General features: G+C 43.8%; 1 protein-coding gene across 1 annotated transcript in view; it reads left to right on the top strand.

Moving 5' to 3' along the window:
* Positions 1-17182, top strand: part of mettl24 (methyltransferase like 24) — an 87398-nt gene that overhangs the window by 15935 nt on the left and 54281 nt on the right. The window contains exon 2 of the mRNA XM_043687128.1: positions 9278-9376. Within this exon, the coding sequence (XP_043543063.1) occupies positions 9278-9376 (99 nt within the window). The remainder of the gene's footprint in view (positions 1-9277; positions 9377-17182) is intronic.

The following is a 17182-nucleotide window of genomic DNA, read 5'->3' as shown; positions in this document are numbered from 1 at the left end:
CCCTCCCCCTGTCTGCATTCCGCAGAGATCGTTCCCTCCAGGACAACCTAGCCCACTCCTCCATCACACCTAACACCTCTCCCATCACACACGGCACCTTCCCATGCAATCGCCATCCAATCGCCATGCAATTGACCTCTTCCATGCTCACCATCCAAGGTCCCAGACATTCATTTCAGATTAAGCAGCGTTTCACTTGTACCTCTTTCAATTTGGTCTATTGCATTTGTTGCTCTCAATGTGGTCTCCTCTATATCGGAGAGACAAAACGCCGACTGGGTAATCGCTTTGCTGAGCACCTTCGGTGTATACGCAGTCAGGTCCCGGACCTTCCCATGGTTTGCCACTTCAACACCCAATCCTGCTCCCATACCCACATGTCTGCCCTTGGCCTGCTGCAATGTTCCAGTGAAGCTCAACGCAAACTGGAGGAACAGCATCTCGTCTTCCGACTAGGCCCGTTACAGCCTGCCCGTCTCAACACTGAATTCAACAACTTCAGATGATTATTCCATCCCGACCCCCCTGTTTTCATTCTGCTCCGTAATTTTATTTATTTTATTTTATTTTTAAATTTTTTTTCCACTGCTCTGTACCTCTTATTTCTTGATTGTCTCTCTTTCTCTTTCTCATCACCTTCTTCCTCTCCTCTTTCCCCTTTGCTACCCTTCTCCCCTGTTTTCCATTTTGCCTCTGCTTCACCTATCCCCCCCATCTCCCTCATATTTTGTCACACAGCACTGGCTTCCGCCTTGGTCATTCACAGCTCCTAATCTCCCTATAATCTCTCTATATGCTGTCATTATCACCTCTTTATTGCTACCTTTACTACCTTTGCCTAGTATAAATACCTCCCTATTTTTCCCTTTTTTCAGCTTTGACAAAGGGTCAGTTAGACTCGAAATGTCAGCTCTTTTCTCTCCTTACAGATGCTGTCAGATCTGCTGAGATTTTCCAGCATTTTCTCTTTTGGTAATGTCTCACCACTGTTTGATAACAGCTTACTCTATTTTGTGATGTTAAAAGCGATCTCTTCATCAATGAGGATACACATGGAGAACTCGTTGTCAGTTGTCACGTTGTTGTTTGTGGGCTTTGCATTAATTAGCCAGATTTTTTTCCCCTGGTGCAGGGTCTTATAAGAAATAACCCTCTGATCATTCTCTGGCTTTAATTGCAATCCTTTCCATCAATATTTTGGAATTGAGGAAGCGATGCAGATGCAGTCAGGGGAAACAGATGGACAGGACCAGTGTTTCTACTTTGGTAACGCTAAGTGGAACAAAGCTATAGTTAGTGTTGCAGAGGAACAGGTTGGTTTTTAAATTGAGATGCACAGTCACTATGGAGTGAAACAAGTTTCATTTTAGTTAAATCGACCAGGAGTCAGTGGGCCTTTCACTGAAGTTACTGAAGTTCAGAATCGGATCAGTGATGTGGGGCAATCACAACTGTTTATCTTCCCAATGTATCACAATACTGTCTGTTGCTCAGAAAAGTGAGAACATGTCGAATAAGATTTATCTTTTCCCTCTTTCAACACTGAAAGCAACAGCAAGTAGCCTTTCAGATGGGTGATATGTAGAATCCAACATAGTGCAGTTAATAAAGGAAGCATTTGGTTGATTTCAAACACTGATATTTCCAGTCCCTGAAGGACAAAAGGCTACGAAATAATTTGAACGCGTTGTGGTGCAGCCCGACTTCAGAAAGTGACCAGGTTTTCTCCTCTCCTGCCAGCTCATCCTGGAGACAATCTTTGTGCACATTCCTCAACTGTCAGCCTTCCTAAAGTGTTTGTCGGTCAGTAAAGGATTTTGAAGTGAATTCACTGAAAGATAGCAACTGATGCAGTAATGCACAAAACAGCTATGTGATGATGACCCAATAACCTGGTTTTAATGATATTGATTGAGGGATAAATACTGGCTGTTCTTCAACATACTGACATGGGATTGTCAGCACCCATCTGAGAGGTTTGACCTTTTATCTGAACGTTAGCATCTCTGACAGTGCAGCACTCCCTCAGTACTGCACAAACATGGCAGCCAGGTTATTGTAGTGAATATTTGAAGTGGGTCTTAGGCCCACAGTTTTGGGGCAGATGGTTAGAGGGGTTACCAACTGAGCCATAGCTGGCATAAATTGGGGTACAACTTCACCCACCTCCAGGAAGGGCACTGAATGCCCATTAGGAATGCACCAGACTGATTTATCTGTTACCAAATGTGGAGACACGTGAAGCATCATTAACCCTTCCACTTCTCAAAGTGCTTTAGACATGATTACGGTGACGAAGTCTTTCCTAGTCTGTAGGGCTCAATATGCCACCTTATAGGAGGCCAGTATCCAGTTAGCTATTCATGGAATAATTGTTCATTTTTGAAAAGTTTGCTGTGCCCTGGATCAGGGAGGGCTTTTATGATCCTTCTAATACAACCTGAAGGCTGCTGAGCTGGAAGCTGTTATTACCTGTGGGTTTGTAAAGAGCTTTAGCTTACAATGTGTCATGGGAAAATGAAATGATTAAATTGTGTTTCATCCGTAGGTACAGATTGAATAGAAATACAGCTGAAGTGCTTAAAAATAAGTGGGTATTTCACAAGATCTGTGTAGGAGAGAGACAGTTGGAGACAACTCTCTATAAATGTATAATTGAGTTCATGGACAAATCATTTAAGATCTCCCGTGGGATGGGTGACAATATCATTCTTTTGTATTGAGATTCTTTGCACATTCTCCTGTCACTTTTAGATAATGCGTTTACTCAAGAGAAAGCTTTAAAAATAAGCTACTTGGTGTTGAAAAGACTATATGTGTTTATATTTTGATTGATGTCTGAAATAGGAACAGAATTGTTTCATAAGTCAAGGATTGTTAAAGGATTACTACTCCCAATTGACTCCCAATTGAAACCAAGTAATCTAACAGTGACTGTAAATGCTATTTAGTTGTTGGTTTAAACAGTGGGCAAAGCCGGAGCAGGAGGGCTGTGTATAAATGGAGATTTGGCTGGCAGCAGCTAGCTGATTGGTCTGTGAAATAGACATCGATGACAATCTCCTCTCTGCCTATAACTATATGATTGGCTCCCAAATAGGTGAATGGCTTGGGGGTGTGAACAATTGGGAGAAGCTACCAGATGTCTAGAAGTACAGATGCTGTTTATTATTCCTTGCAGTAGAAAGTACGTCAAACCTGAGGAAAGTCAATGTATTTCCCCTCAGTTACTGGAAAATGATTACTTTGAATTAATAAGTCAGAACTTTCTGAGTGTGAACCAGTTACTCTGTGCCTCCCAAAAACAAATGGAAGTATCTGGAGAAGGAAGATTGAGAAGCAGTATTCAGATCTGCAGCAGGATAAACTTACCAAACCTTGTGGATAGAGACCACTGAATGGCCTTCCTGGTCTTTTCCTCCCTCCATTGCACCCAGGTTTCTGCAGTGGCTGTGAACGTAGAAGCAGGAAATCTCCGGTCACTAACACAGGACCATCAACCTTTGTCAAACTTGGATGATTTGATTTTGATTTTTACAGTACTGAAAATGGCCCTTCAGCCCATTGAGTCTGTGCCAGTCAGAAACAACATCTACCTATTCTAATCCCATTTTCCAGCACTGCGCCCATAGCTTTGTATGCCTTAACATCACAAGTGTTCTGAATCCTTCTTAAATGTTATAATACATGTCACAGGCAGTGAGTTCTAGATTCCCACCACTCTCTTGGGGGAAAACAAACCCTCCGAAATCCCCTCTAAACCTCCTGTCCTGTTCCTTAAATCAATGCCTCCTGGTCATTAATCCCTCATCAAGGGGAAAAGGTTCTTCCTGTCTACCCTGTTTATGCCCCTTAATCATGTACCCCCCCCCCCCAACCCAGTCTCCCCTGCTCTAGGGAAAACAACCTCAGTCAGCTCAATCCCTTTTCATGACTGAAATTTTCCAGCTCAGGCAACATCCTGCTAAATCTCCTCTACACCCTCTCCAGTGCTGTCACATTCCTCCTGTAATGTGGATTCTCTAACTGCATGTGATACTCTTGCACTGGCCTAACCAACACCTACATAGTCCCTCCATAACCTTCCTGCTCCTAAACTCGAGCCCTCGGTTAATAAAGGCAAGTATCCATTTGCTTTCTTAACCACTTTTATCCACCTGTCCTGTTACCTTAAAGGACCGGTGGACATGCACACCAAAGTCCCTCTGATCCTCAGTGCTTCCCAGAGTCCTGTCCTGGGGAAGATTAGTTTGCATAATTAAAACATTTGGGATTAGAGATTATGTACTGAAATGGATTGAGAACAGGTAGGCAGACAGGAAACAGAGTAGGAATAAATGTTTTTTTTGTGAGCGGAATGTAGTGACTAGTGGGCTACTGCTGGAAGCAGTGGAGATTCACAATCTAGATTAATGATTTAGATGAGGAACCTCCAAACAAAACTAAAGGATTTTGAATGCTGGAAATCTGAAACAAAAACAGAATGGAGAAACTCAGCAGGCCGGGCAGCATCTGTGGTGAGAAAGCAAAGGTAACGGTCTGGGAAGTTCTGAAGAAGGGTCACGGGACCTCAAACATTAACTGTGCTCTCTCCCCAGGTGCTGCCTGGGTGATTGCACATTCTGTACTGCTTCTGCTCTAGAGGCCTTGGTATGTGCTTACCACCTCCCTTTTTATCTTTATGCTGTTCTGTGTATCCCTTGATATCCACGTTCTCTGGGTTTACTGGCCCCACCTTTTCTTTATTGGAACATATTAGCTCTGCATTCTCTCTGTTTCCTTCTTGAATGTGTCCCACTGCTCTGACATAGATTTATCGAAAAGTATCTGCTCCAACTCCACTTTGGCTACATCATATCGGACCTTACTAAAGTAGGCCTGTGTTGATACTTGAACCATTTTGCTTGGCTTCATTACCGAAAATTGAATCCAGGATTGCACCCTTGCTTGTAGGCCTTTATATGTACTGGCTTAAAAAGCAGTCTGGATGCATTTTAAGAACTCTGTGCTTTCTAAACCTTTAACACCAAGCCATCCCCATTTTGGGGAAGTTGGAATCTCCCACTATCATGGCCCTATTACTTTTATACTTCTTTGATATTTGCATAAAATCTGCTCCTCTTTTTCTGTTCGGGCTTTATATTACACTTCATGCAATGTGATTGCTCCTTGTGGGTTTTTAAGTTCTATCCATATGGTTTCATTTGAGGATTGACCCAGTCCTGAGTGCCCTCCAAGTTTACTCGTTTTGACCCAAATAATATATCCTTCAACCTTGCTCATGGGCTGATCCAACTTCCTGTTAAATGCACCTCAGGCACTCCATGTGGTAACAGGTACCATGTTTGTGTCACCGCAATGAACATGGCTGTGTGGGGGGGCTGAGAGAGAGAGAGAGAGAGAGAGAGAAGAGAGAGAGAGAGAGAGAGAGAGAGAGAAAGAGAGAGTGAGAGAGAGAGTGAGAGAGAGAGAGTTAACTTTAGAGGTTAATGACCTTTCTACAGCCCGGCTTTGATAGAATAGCAAAACCCGACCTATAACATTCAGCAGTCAAGGGTGGGAGTGGGTTTGGAGGAGATTGTGAGGGGCTTACGAACTTGACGTGAGGTCGTTTAGTTAAGCAGGAACTGCAAGAGCTTGATGAGAGGCTCAGGTTTTGAGGTATTTGTGGCCCTTTACGCCTCACAGGTTTCACAGCGTGGTCCTATTTGTAATTGGATGAAATGGTGGCATTAAGTGTAATGTCAGTGGGCAAGAAAATCCCAGGTTAATGTTCTGAGGACATGGTTTCGAATCCCATGATGAAATGGTGAAATATGAATTCAGTTATTACCTGGCTGCTAACCTCAGTGCTGTCCAGTGTTGTAAATGTTCTTTAAGGAAGGAAAGCGGGCATCTGAGTTTGGTCTGTCCTACATGTGACTCCAGGCCCACAGCAAGGTAATTTGCTCTTAAATGCCCTCTGGATAATTACAGCTGGATAATAAATGGGCAGCCGGTGAAACCCACATCCCACAAACAAATGAAAGAATAACATTTATGCCTTGTATACTCATTTGAACCTTTGATGGTTGCATCCTAATGTCAGAAAAGAGTCACAAGCATATTGTAGCACCCAGGCCATATTTGTTGAAAGGTGGTGTGTTTCAGTAATTCTCTGGGGAGGTTATCTGGGATCACTAGCCTTTGGAACTGTGAGGCATGAGGGGAGGGGAGACCTGGCCCTGTCAAGGGGTTGTGTACAATGGAGGGGTTGAAGAGAGTACCCAAGGGATGAAAGAGGGTGGTGTAAGGGGCATGGGCTAGTAATGTGGGAAGGGCCTGAGTGTGGTGCAGCAGGAGGGACGTCCAAGATGGGGAAATGAGCAGCTTAAAGCGTGATGACTGCCCGCCCACATACTTTAGTTTCACAGCTTTGACAAATAGGAAACATTAGATAAACTGCACTAAAAATCTGCTCTTCATTCCCTCCCCCCACCTTCAACAGTAAAAACAGATGTTTCCAGCTGTGGAGAGACCTAGTTCCCCTTGGTCTTCACAGCTCTTCCAAGGTTAGCTCAGTTATTGTTTCCGGGCATGGGGAGATTGGCTGGCCAGCTGTCAGGGTACAGTGATGAATGATGGCAGCAGTTGTCAGAGGGTAATCCCTGCTCGAAATGCTGCCAGATGGAATTACTGAATCGGCAGTGGTTGGAGTGAACCAGAATGACTGCATTTTCATGGCCATTACTGAACTGCCGATGGTAAATCTGCATCAGGTACCATCTTAGCTGGACATGAGGGATCCCGTGACATTATTCAAAGAGGAATTTGGGATTTCTCTCTGGTATTCTGGGCAATACCTTCCCCTCGTAGACAAACAGGAGGCTGGAAGGACACAGCAAGCCAGGCAGCATCAGGAGGTAGAGTCCTGAAATGTTGACTTCTCCACCTCCTGATGCCTGCCAAGCTTGCTGTGTCCTTCCAGCCTCCTGCCTGTCTACTTTGGATTCCAGCATCTGTGGGTTTTTTTGTCTCTAAATACCACCCCCCCCTCAACCAACCTCACGGAAAACTGGCTGATTAGTTGTTTGCTACATTTCCATTTGTGGCTGTATTTATATCCGAATATATGAATTAGGAGCAGAAGGCCACTCAGCCCCTCAATGTCTCCTGCTTTCAATAAGACCGTAACTTATCTCATTACCTGATAAGCTTCCACCTGTCTTACTTGCTGTATGTAGAATCTATTTACCTCTGCCCCAAAAATATTCAAAGACTCTATTTCTGCTACCGGTGAAGCGTTTCAAACATTCACGACCCTCTGAGAGAAACAATATTCTCTTCATTGTGATCTTCATTGGGCAGCCCCTGGTTTTAAATGTTTTAGGTTATTGAATTTAACTCAGTTTATACATCTTTGGAGGGAACCTCCCTGCTTCTGAAGAAGTGCCTGTAAAAGAAGCCATTAGTATGCACTACAATTTTATGTCATTTGTCTCCTGTCTGCAAGAAGCTTGAGAATAACTGACTGTTGCCATAGCAACAAACACCAGGGTTTATTAGTGGCTCATTTAGTGAAACAAAGTACTCTTCACCTTGTGGAGTAAATGCTCAAAATCCATCTTTTCTAAGCTCTCAAATTTTTAATTTGAGATTTTCTATTCAGTTTTGTGCGCCGTGTTTACATTTGTTTTAAAACATGTGTGCGGTTTGGAGTAAGGGAACATCAAGAGCTGAAAGAATTGGTTTTATGCTAAAGTCGCCATAGTCTTACCAGGCCATAGCGTTGCTCTCTTTTTGGAGCAAGATGACTGGGGGTGGTTTAACCCGAGGGTAACCAAACCTCAGGCGAGGGGAGGGGTTGAGAAGGAGAACCTTTGTTGTAACCTCAGTCCGCACGGGAATTGAACCTACGCTGTTGACATCACTAACCAGCCGTCCAGCCAACTGAGCGAATACAACTTCACTATTTCTAAAACAGTAGGTTCAATTTGGTGGTGACAGTGTTCATTCTCATAAAGGGTTTCTCTTCTGTTTTATGCACTCGCCGAGTATTATAAATCACCAACCTTCCTTATTAACATTCCTTTTCAATAAATTGCTTCTACAAAATGCAGGAATGCCGATAGCAGCAGCATGCTGTCAGCGATGGTCAGCTAATGATGAAGGAATTAATGAAGAAAGGATTTCTCATTACTGAGATAAATCAGTTTCACTGAAGCAGCTGGTATGGGGCTGGCCCCAAACAGCAACAGGAGAGATGCTGAAAATGGCAGGAACTCAATCAAAGACTCACCTACCCATCTCAGTGATGGTCAAAACTAGACAGTACCTTGTCCCCAGGACGTACTGACAGTTCCACTGAGAGAGAACAATGGAGCCTTCAATATAAATCCACAGAAAAGCCTTTCCAAATCAGTCTCGATGATAACACATCATCGATTAATCTGAAATTTGAAGCATGTCCACAGATCCCACATTTTACCAGCAACCATGTTGATTTCAAAAGAAGTGGACTCAACAGATCTCAAACAGTGCAGAAGAAAGCCATTTAGTATCCGTACCACCTTCAAAAGAGCTTTTTCATTAATTCCACTGTCCTTCTCCTTCTAGATTGCCCTGAAAATATTTTCCGTTCAGTGTTTATCCAATTCCCATTTGAAACTCATTATTAAATCTGCCTTCACCACCCCATTGACTAGTCCAGCCCAGAGCAAAATGGCATTCTGCAAGAAAAATGTTTCAACAAACTGCATTTTAATACTTAGTTCTAAATTAGATATTTTGCACGCCAGAAATGATGGAAGTAACAAGGAGCTTCTGTTTACCACAATGTACTACTGATCAGTACAACTGATGTAGCTCTGTATCATCAAATCACAAGCTGTAGAGTGTTATGTTCTGTATAGCGAGCCTATTCCAGATGCATTATTGTCATGGTTCCACAGCTTACAACTTACTGAGCTTTGATGTTATCATCTTTTAGGGATTGTAGGAATGATTCCCTACAATCTATAGGATGGAGCTATAGGATGGGGAGTTAAAAATATTGGTAATTCATACAGAGATCAGGCAAAATATGAAATTCTCATGTGAAATATCAGATATGTAAAATCCCTGAGTAATTTAGTACCAGGGTGTGTGAATGTAACTAGAGTGGAAACTGGGAAGCAAAATCACTAATCACTTAATAGCCATGAGAACTGAGTTACAAACAATCATTGATTTATTTATTGAGTGATAGATGAACTGAAGCTTTTGCACTCAGTAACTGCAGCCTGCCTTCCTTTGCTAGTCACTTCGATGGCACATTGAACTCCAACCGTGGGCCAGTCCATCTCACTCCCTGGAGGAAGAGGCTGTTCGCTTCCTGACCTATATCAGCAGTTCTCAGGTAGGTCAGCTTTCAGATACCTTCAACTAACATCAACATGCACTCATTGTTGCATCCGCTAGCAAAAGGTGAACAGGACTGAGAGAGTATTTGCATTTATATAGAGCCTCTTGTGATCTTGACGTTTTGAGGTTCTTCGAAAGTGAGAGAATTTTATATCGTGCTGTAATGTAAGGAAATGTGACACAATTTGGTACTATGGAGTCCGACAGATAGCTCTGCTCTGCTTGCTGTGGATTATTTTTGCAATTTGCTGCCAATTCAGGCAGTGTCGTACCAACTCCTGCTGTTTGTGGCAGCAGACTTCCTACAGTCTGGGAAAGCTCCAGCCCTCCTCAGTTCTGCTGCATTGAGCTGGCTGCAGTGACTACAACAAATGGCCTGACAGTAGATGGCCTCCACCTGGCTGTGAGTGACTGAAGGAGAGGGTCTGCAGACTGGCTGACTATTCTCTGGTGCCTGCCTGTGAACAGTTGGCTATAGACTAGGCGCTGTGGGTTGCTGGTGCTGACCGTGAACGTGCTGGTCTGGTTTGGCTCCAATCTGCGATTGGTTAGTGTCTTCTGTTGGGTAACTACAGCTGATATGTTACATCAAATATTTTTCTAAATTCATGGGATATGGCCGTGGCTAACTCAGCCAGCAGGTATTGCCCATAACGTAATTGGCCTTGAGAAGGTGGTGGTGAGCTGCCATCTTGAGCCACTGCAATTCAATTGGTGTAGGGAACTCCCACAAAATACCATTAGGGAGTGAATTCCAGGATTTTGACCAAGTGACTGAGTAGGAACAGTGATATATTTCCAAGTCAGGATGGTGAGTGGCTTGGAGGGAAACTTTACGGTTGTGGTGTTCCCACGTATCTGCTGCCCTTGTCCTTCTAGATGGAAGTGGTCACTAGCTTGGAAGGTAGTCTCAAAGGAGCCATGGTAAGTTCCTGCAATGCATTATGGGGATGGTAGACCCTGCACCCACCATGTGTCGCTAGTGGAGTGAGTGAATGTTGAAGCTGATGGATAAAGTGCCAACCAAGGGCCGTGTTATACCATAGTTGGTGTTCAGCTTCTTGAGTGTTAGAGCTGCACATATCCAGGAAACTTGGGAGTATTCCATCCCACTGCTGACTGTGCCTTGTAGACAGTGGACAGGCTTTAGGCATGAGGAGGTCAGTTACGTGCTTCAGAATTTCTAGCCACTGGCTTCATAGAGTCACAGTTTCATGGAGATATACAGCATGGAAACAAACCCTTCAGTCCAACTTGTCCACACCAACCAGCTATCCTAAATTAATCTAGTCCCATTTGCCAGCACTTGGCTCATATCCCTCTAAACCCTTCCTATTCATATACCCATCCAAGTGCCTTTTAAATGTTGTAATTGTACCAGCCTCCACCACTTCCCCTGGCAGCTTATTCCATACTCGTACCACCCTCTGTGTGAAAAGATTGCCCCTAAGGTCCCTTTTAAATCTTTCCCCTCTCACCTTCAACCTATGCTCTCTAATTTTAGGCTCCCCGATCCTGGGAAAAAGACCTTGACTATTCACCCTCTCCATGCCTCTCATGATTTTATATAATTGTATAACGTTGTCCCTCGGCCTCTGACTCTCCAGAGAAAACACCTCCAGTTCAGCTTCTGATCAATGGTATCTCCTAGGATGTTGATAGTGGGGGGATTCAGCGATCATAATGTCAAAGTGAAATGGTTTGATTCTATCTTGTTGGAAATTGGCATTACCATGATGTGAATGTTACTCACCAGTTGTCAGCCCAAGCCTGGACATTGTCCAGGTCTTGGTGCATCTGAACATGGACTGCTTCAGTAACCTAAGAGTCACTAATGGTGCTGAACACTGTGCAATTGTCGGCAAACATCCCCACTTCTGAGCTCATGATGGAGGGAAGGCCATTGAAGCAACTGAAGGTGGTTGAGCCTAGGACATTACCCTGAGGAACTTCTGCAGAGATGGCCTGGAGCTGAGAGCACTGACCTCCAAAACCATGACCATCTCCCAATGTGCCAGGTATGATTCCAACCAGTGCAAAGTTTGCCCCATTATACCCATTAATTCCAGTTTTCTAGGGCTCTGTGATGCCACACTCAGTTGAATGCAGCCTTGATGTCAAGTGCTGTCACTCTCACCTCCCCTTTGAAATTCATCTCTGTTGTCCATGTTTGAATGCAGGCTGTACTGAGGTCAGGAACTGAGGGGCCCTGGCAGAGCCCAAACTGGGCATCACTGGGCAGGTTAGTGCTGAGCAGGTGCTATTGATGACACCTTCCATCATTTTACTGATGATCGAGAGAAGACTGATGGGCGGTCATTGGCTGGGTTGGATTTGTACAGGGTATAGCTGAGCAGTTTTCAAATTAAATGCAATTAAATGTAAGTGTTGTAGCTGTACCACAACCGCTTGACTAGGGATGCCGCAAGTTGTGGCGCACAAGTCTTTGGTGCCATTGTCAGAATATTGTCAGGGCCCAAGGCCATTGCAGTGTTTGGTGCTTTCAGCTGTTTCTCGATCTGATGCGGAGAGCATCTTTAGCGAGGGCTACAGTTAGGGCTACACAGACAGGGTTGAGTGATGACCAGGAAAATGAGTAAGCATGGGCAGGCAGTGCAGGAGTCCCCTGTGGCCATTCCCCTCTCAAACAGGTATGCCGTATCAGATGTTGTTGGAAGTAAGACCTTTCAGAAGAAAGCAGCAGCAGCAGCAGCCAGATCATTGGACTACAATTGGTACTGTTGCATAGCTGGGAGGGTCGATATGTAGGTTAGCAGTTGTGATAGGCAACTCTTCAGTCTGGGGTACAGATTGGCTTTTCTGTGGCTGCAAACAACACTCCAGGATGGTGTGTTGCTTCCATGGTGCCAGGGACACGGATGTCTCTGAACAGGCACAGGATATTCTGAAACAGGAGGATGAGCAGCCAGAAGTATGGTCCATATTGGTACCAATGACATAGGCAGAAAGAAAGAGGAGATCCTGTAATGGAGCTCATACAGTTAGGTAGAAAGTTGAAAAGCAGCACCTCTAGCATTTTAATCTTGGGATTATTTCCTAGATCACCTGTCTGTGAGGCCAGGAATAGGAAGATAGTACAGTTCAGTATGTGACTAAAGAGCTGGTGTATGAGGGAGGGCTTCAGGTATGTAGATCATTGGAAAGTCCTCAGGGCTAGTGGGACATGTACAAGGAGGTCAGGTTGCATCTAAACTGGAGGGCTACCAACATCATATCAAGGGGGTTTGCTAGTGTCACTCAGGGGGAGTTAAAATTTAGTGTGGTGGGGGTGGAAACCAGAGCAGTAGGTCAGCAAGTAAAATGACTGAGGAGGAGTCTGAGACTAAGGCCAGTAAGGCTAAAAAGGAAGAACAAATGGGAGAGGTTACTTAACACAGTGGGACTGGCAGTCAGAAGCATATTTGATTTAACAGGTAAGGCAGATGAACTTAAAGCTTGGATTGATTCATATAACTATGATGTTGTAGCTACTGCAGAGTCGTGGATGAGAGAGGAGCAAGACTGGCAGCTTAACGTTTTGGATTTTGATGTTTCAGGTGAGATAGAGAGGGATGTAAAAAGGGGATTATGTTACTGATATGGGAGAATGTCACAGCTGTACTGAGAGAGGACATCTTGGAGGACTCATCCAGCAAGACCATCTCGTAGAGCTCAGGAATAGGAAGGATGCAATCACTATGATAGGATTTACCACAGGCCTCCTAACAGCCAGCAGGTGATAGAGGAACAGATATGCAGACAGGTTATGGAAAAGTGTAAAAACAAAAGCATTCTTGTGGTGGGTGTTTTAACTTTCCCTGACTTGCCTGGGACTCGCTTAGTGCTAGTGGTTTGGATTGGGGGGGAATTTGTTAGCTGTATTTAGGGCTGTTTTATGAAACAATATGTAACTAATTCAACTAGGGAAGGGACCATAGCAGACCTGGTTTTGGGGAATGAGCCCAGCCAGATGATCAAAAGTTTTAGTGAGGAGCATTTTGGGAACAGTGACCATAATTCCGTAAGTTTTAACTTACTTATGGATAAGGATAAGTGTAATTCTTGGGTGAAAGTATTAAACTGGGGAATGGCTAACAATGACAATATTAGGCAGGAACTGGGGAATGTAGATTGAGGTCGGCTGTTTGATGGTAAATCCACACCTGGCATTTTGGAATCTTTTAAAGGCCAGTTGATTAGAGTTCAGGAGCAGCATGTTCCTGTGAAAATGAAGGATAAGGATGGCAAGATTCAGGAACCTTGGATGATAGGAGAAATTGAAAAAAGAAAAAAAGGAGGCATATGTAGGTTTAGGAAAGAACCCTCAAAGAATACAAAGATAGAAGGAAAGAACTCAAACAAAGAATTAGGAGGGCTAAAAGGGTCCATGAAATCTCTTTGGCAAACAGGATTAAAGAAAATCTCAAAGTATTTTATACACATATAAGGAGCAAGAGGGTAGCTGGGAAAGGGTAGGTCCACTTGAAGACAAAGGATGGAATCTGTACATAGAGCTGGATGAGTGGGTGAAGTCCTTTCCAGATACTTTGCATTAGATTTCACAAAGGAGAAGGACATGATGGATAGTGAGTCTCAGGAGGGACATGTTGATATTCTAGGGCCTGTCAATGTAATGAAGGAGGTGGTTTGGATGTTTTGCAAAACATTAAGGTAGAGAATTCCCCGGGATCTGATAGGATCTATCCCAAAATACTAAGGAAGGAAAGGGAGGACATTGCTGGGCCCTTTGCATCCTCTTTAGCCACAGAGAGGTTCCAGAGGACTGGAGAAAAGCGAATGTTCTTCCTTAGTTTAAGAAGGCCAACAGAGATAATCCGGGAGATTGCACTCTAGCGAGCTTTATGTCAGGGGTAGAAAAAGTATTGGAAAAGATTCTTGGGGATTAGATTTACTCACATTTGGAAACAAATGGATTGATTAGCGATAGGCAGCATGGCTTTGTGCAGGGAAGGTATGTGTCTCTCAGACATGACCATTTTTGAGGAAGTGACAAAGATGATTGATGAGGACAGGACGGTGGATGTTGTCTAGATAGGCTTTAGCAAGGCCTTTGACAAAATCCCTCCTGACAAGCTGATAGAGAAGGTGAAGCCACATGGGATCCTGGTGAGCTGGTGAGTTGGATCCGGAACTGGCTTAGTCATAAAAGACAGAGAGTAATGGCAGAAGGGTGTTTCTCTGACTAGAAATCAGTGGCCAGTGGTGTTCCACAGGGAGCAGTGCTGGAATCGCTTTTATTTGTAATATATGTTAATAATTTGGAAGGGAATGTAGATGGCCTGATTAGGAAGGTTCCGGATTAGACAAAGATTGGGGGAGCTGCGGATAGTGAGCAGAATTGCCAGAGGATACAGCAGGATATAGGTAAGCTGGAGACTTGAACAGAGAAAGGGCAGATGGAATTGAATCCAGACAGATACAAGGTAATGGATGGTGGAAAGTCTAATGCAGGAGGGAAGTTTACAGGAAATGAACAGAACCCAGAGAAGCATTAACATACAGAGGCATCGAGGCATACAGGTCCACAGTTCCCTGAAAGTGGCAACACAATTGGATAAAACGGTCAAGAAGGCATATGGCGTGCTTGCTTTCACGGGTCAGGGCACAGAGTATAAAAATTGACAAGTCATGTTGCAATTTTATGGGACTTTAAGTCACATTTGCAATATTGTGTACAGTTTTGGTTGCCACTCTGCCAGAAGGATGTGGGGGCTTAGAAGAGGATACAGAAATGGTTTTCCAGAATGTCACCGAATTAGAAGAGTACTAGCAATGAGGAGAGACTGGACAAACTTGGTCTGGTTTCACTTGAATGTTGAAGGATGTGGGGTGATCTGATAGAACCTTACAAAATTATGAGAGGCATGGCTAGAATGCATAGTTGGAGTCTTTTACCCAGAGTAAAAATGTCAATCACTAGAAGACATAGGCTTAAGGTAAAAAGTGGTAAGTTTAAAAGAAATGTGAGAAGCAAATTCTTTACACAGCATGTGGTAAGTGCCTGGAATGTGTTGCCGCAGGAAGTGGTTGAAGCAGATACAATGACAATGTGTAAGAAGCATCTTGACAGATAGATGAATAGACAGGGAATAGAGGGATACAGACTGTGTAGAAGCAAAAGATGTTTAGTTTATCATATCAGAGAATCCTTACAGTGTGGAAAGAGGCCATTTGGCCCATCAAGTCTACACCAACTTTCTGAAGAGTAACCCAGACCCCACCCCTCTCACTCTACATTTACCCCCTGACTAATGCACCTAATCCACATATTCCTGAACAATTTAGCATGGCCAAATCACCTAACCTGCACATCTTCAGACTGTGGGAAGAAATCACAGCACCCAGAGGAATCCCACATAGATAATGTGCAAATCCCACACAGATTGTTGCCTGAGGCTGGAATTGAACCCAGGCCCCTGGTGCTGTGAGGCAGCAGTGCTAACCACTAAGCCACTGTGCTTTTAGAAAGGCAGCACCTGTGGGTGCAGGCTTTGTGGGCTGAAGGGCCTGTTCCAGTGCTGTCCTGTTCTTTGTTCATGTGGAGTTAATGAAATTGGCTGAAGACTGGAGTCTGTGATGTTGAGGAGATCTGGGGGAGGAGAAATTGTTGAAAACTGACAGAGTTAACTTGTAATTATGTTACTGTGTGTCCACTGAGGACTGAGGCTGTGTGAAATTAATAATGTACTTAAATTATGCATTTTATTTAGAAGCAGTTGAATTTCAATATTAGAGATTCTGCTATGAACTGTGTTAATTAAGGCCTACAGATCCTATAGCACTTTGCAGCCATACTTTAATTCTGATTGGCTGGATAGCTGCCTGCTCTTTCTAATTAGATTATTTGTGTGAAACCATTTGGTCTGGTGCATGAATTTTCTCTAGATAGGCTAAATTACTGTGCCAAATCTGATTGGGTATCGTGTACCAGAGTGTGCCAGGTCCAGAATGTTTTCTCCTTCCTTGTTTCAGCTGGACCTCTACCTGAGGCCGCATTCAAGGAGGGGATTTTTGGAATCTCAGCAAGCGGCTGAAACCATTTTACAAAAATCCAAGGAAAAGATTCAGTAGAGAGACAGTGTCCCGAACTGTCCTTTAACCTCTGCGTTCAGTGAAGGCTCGTCCTCCTCTCAGGTTGTACAATTCCCATGCAAAATGAGTTTGATACAATCGCAAACAATTCCCCTGGAATGTCCTGATTAAAAAATCAAATGCCTTTGCATATGTCTTGCTGAATTAAAACAGAAACCTTTACATCTACTATATCTTTGATTAGAAAAACAATTCATAATTTGGCCGACATTGTAACCATGTAGAACCTACCCAAGTTGTAGTGCAGAATTCAGACATGTTCTTAGATTACAGTGAAAACACTTGACCAAGAATAAGATCATAAAAAAGAAAAGAGCAGGAGTAGGCCATTCTCCCCATCGATCCGGCTGCACCATTTGATATGACCATGACTGACCTTTCATCTGAATGCCATGGTTCTGCTCTGTCCCCATAGCCCTTGGCTCTTCCAGCCTCTAGAAATGTTTCTATTGCCATCTCAGATATATTCAGTGGCTTGACCTCCACAACGTTCTGTTATAGATTAGATTACTTACAGTGTGGAAACAGGCCCTTTGGGCCAACAAGTCCACACCGACCCGCCGAAGCGCACCGACCCAGACCCATTCCCCTACATTTACCCCTTCACCTAACACTATGGGCAATTTAGCATAGCCAATTCCCCTAACCTGCACATTTTTTGTACTGTGGGAGGAAACCGGAGCACCCG

This window comes from Chiloscyllium plagiosum, chromosome 3 (genome assembly GCF_004010195.1).
Source record: "Chiloscyllium plagiosum isolate BGI_BamShark_2017 chromosome 3, ASM401019v2, whole genome shotgun sequence".
Classification (NCBI taxonomy): Eukaryota; Metazoa; Chordata; class Chondrichthyes; order Orectolobiformes; family Hemiscylliidae; genus Chiloscyllium; species Chiloscyllium plagiosum.
The sequence above is the reverse complement of the archived record's forward strand: the minus strand, read 5'-3'. Positions and strand labels throughout refer to the sequence as shown.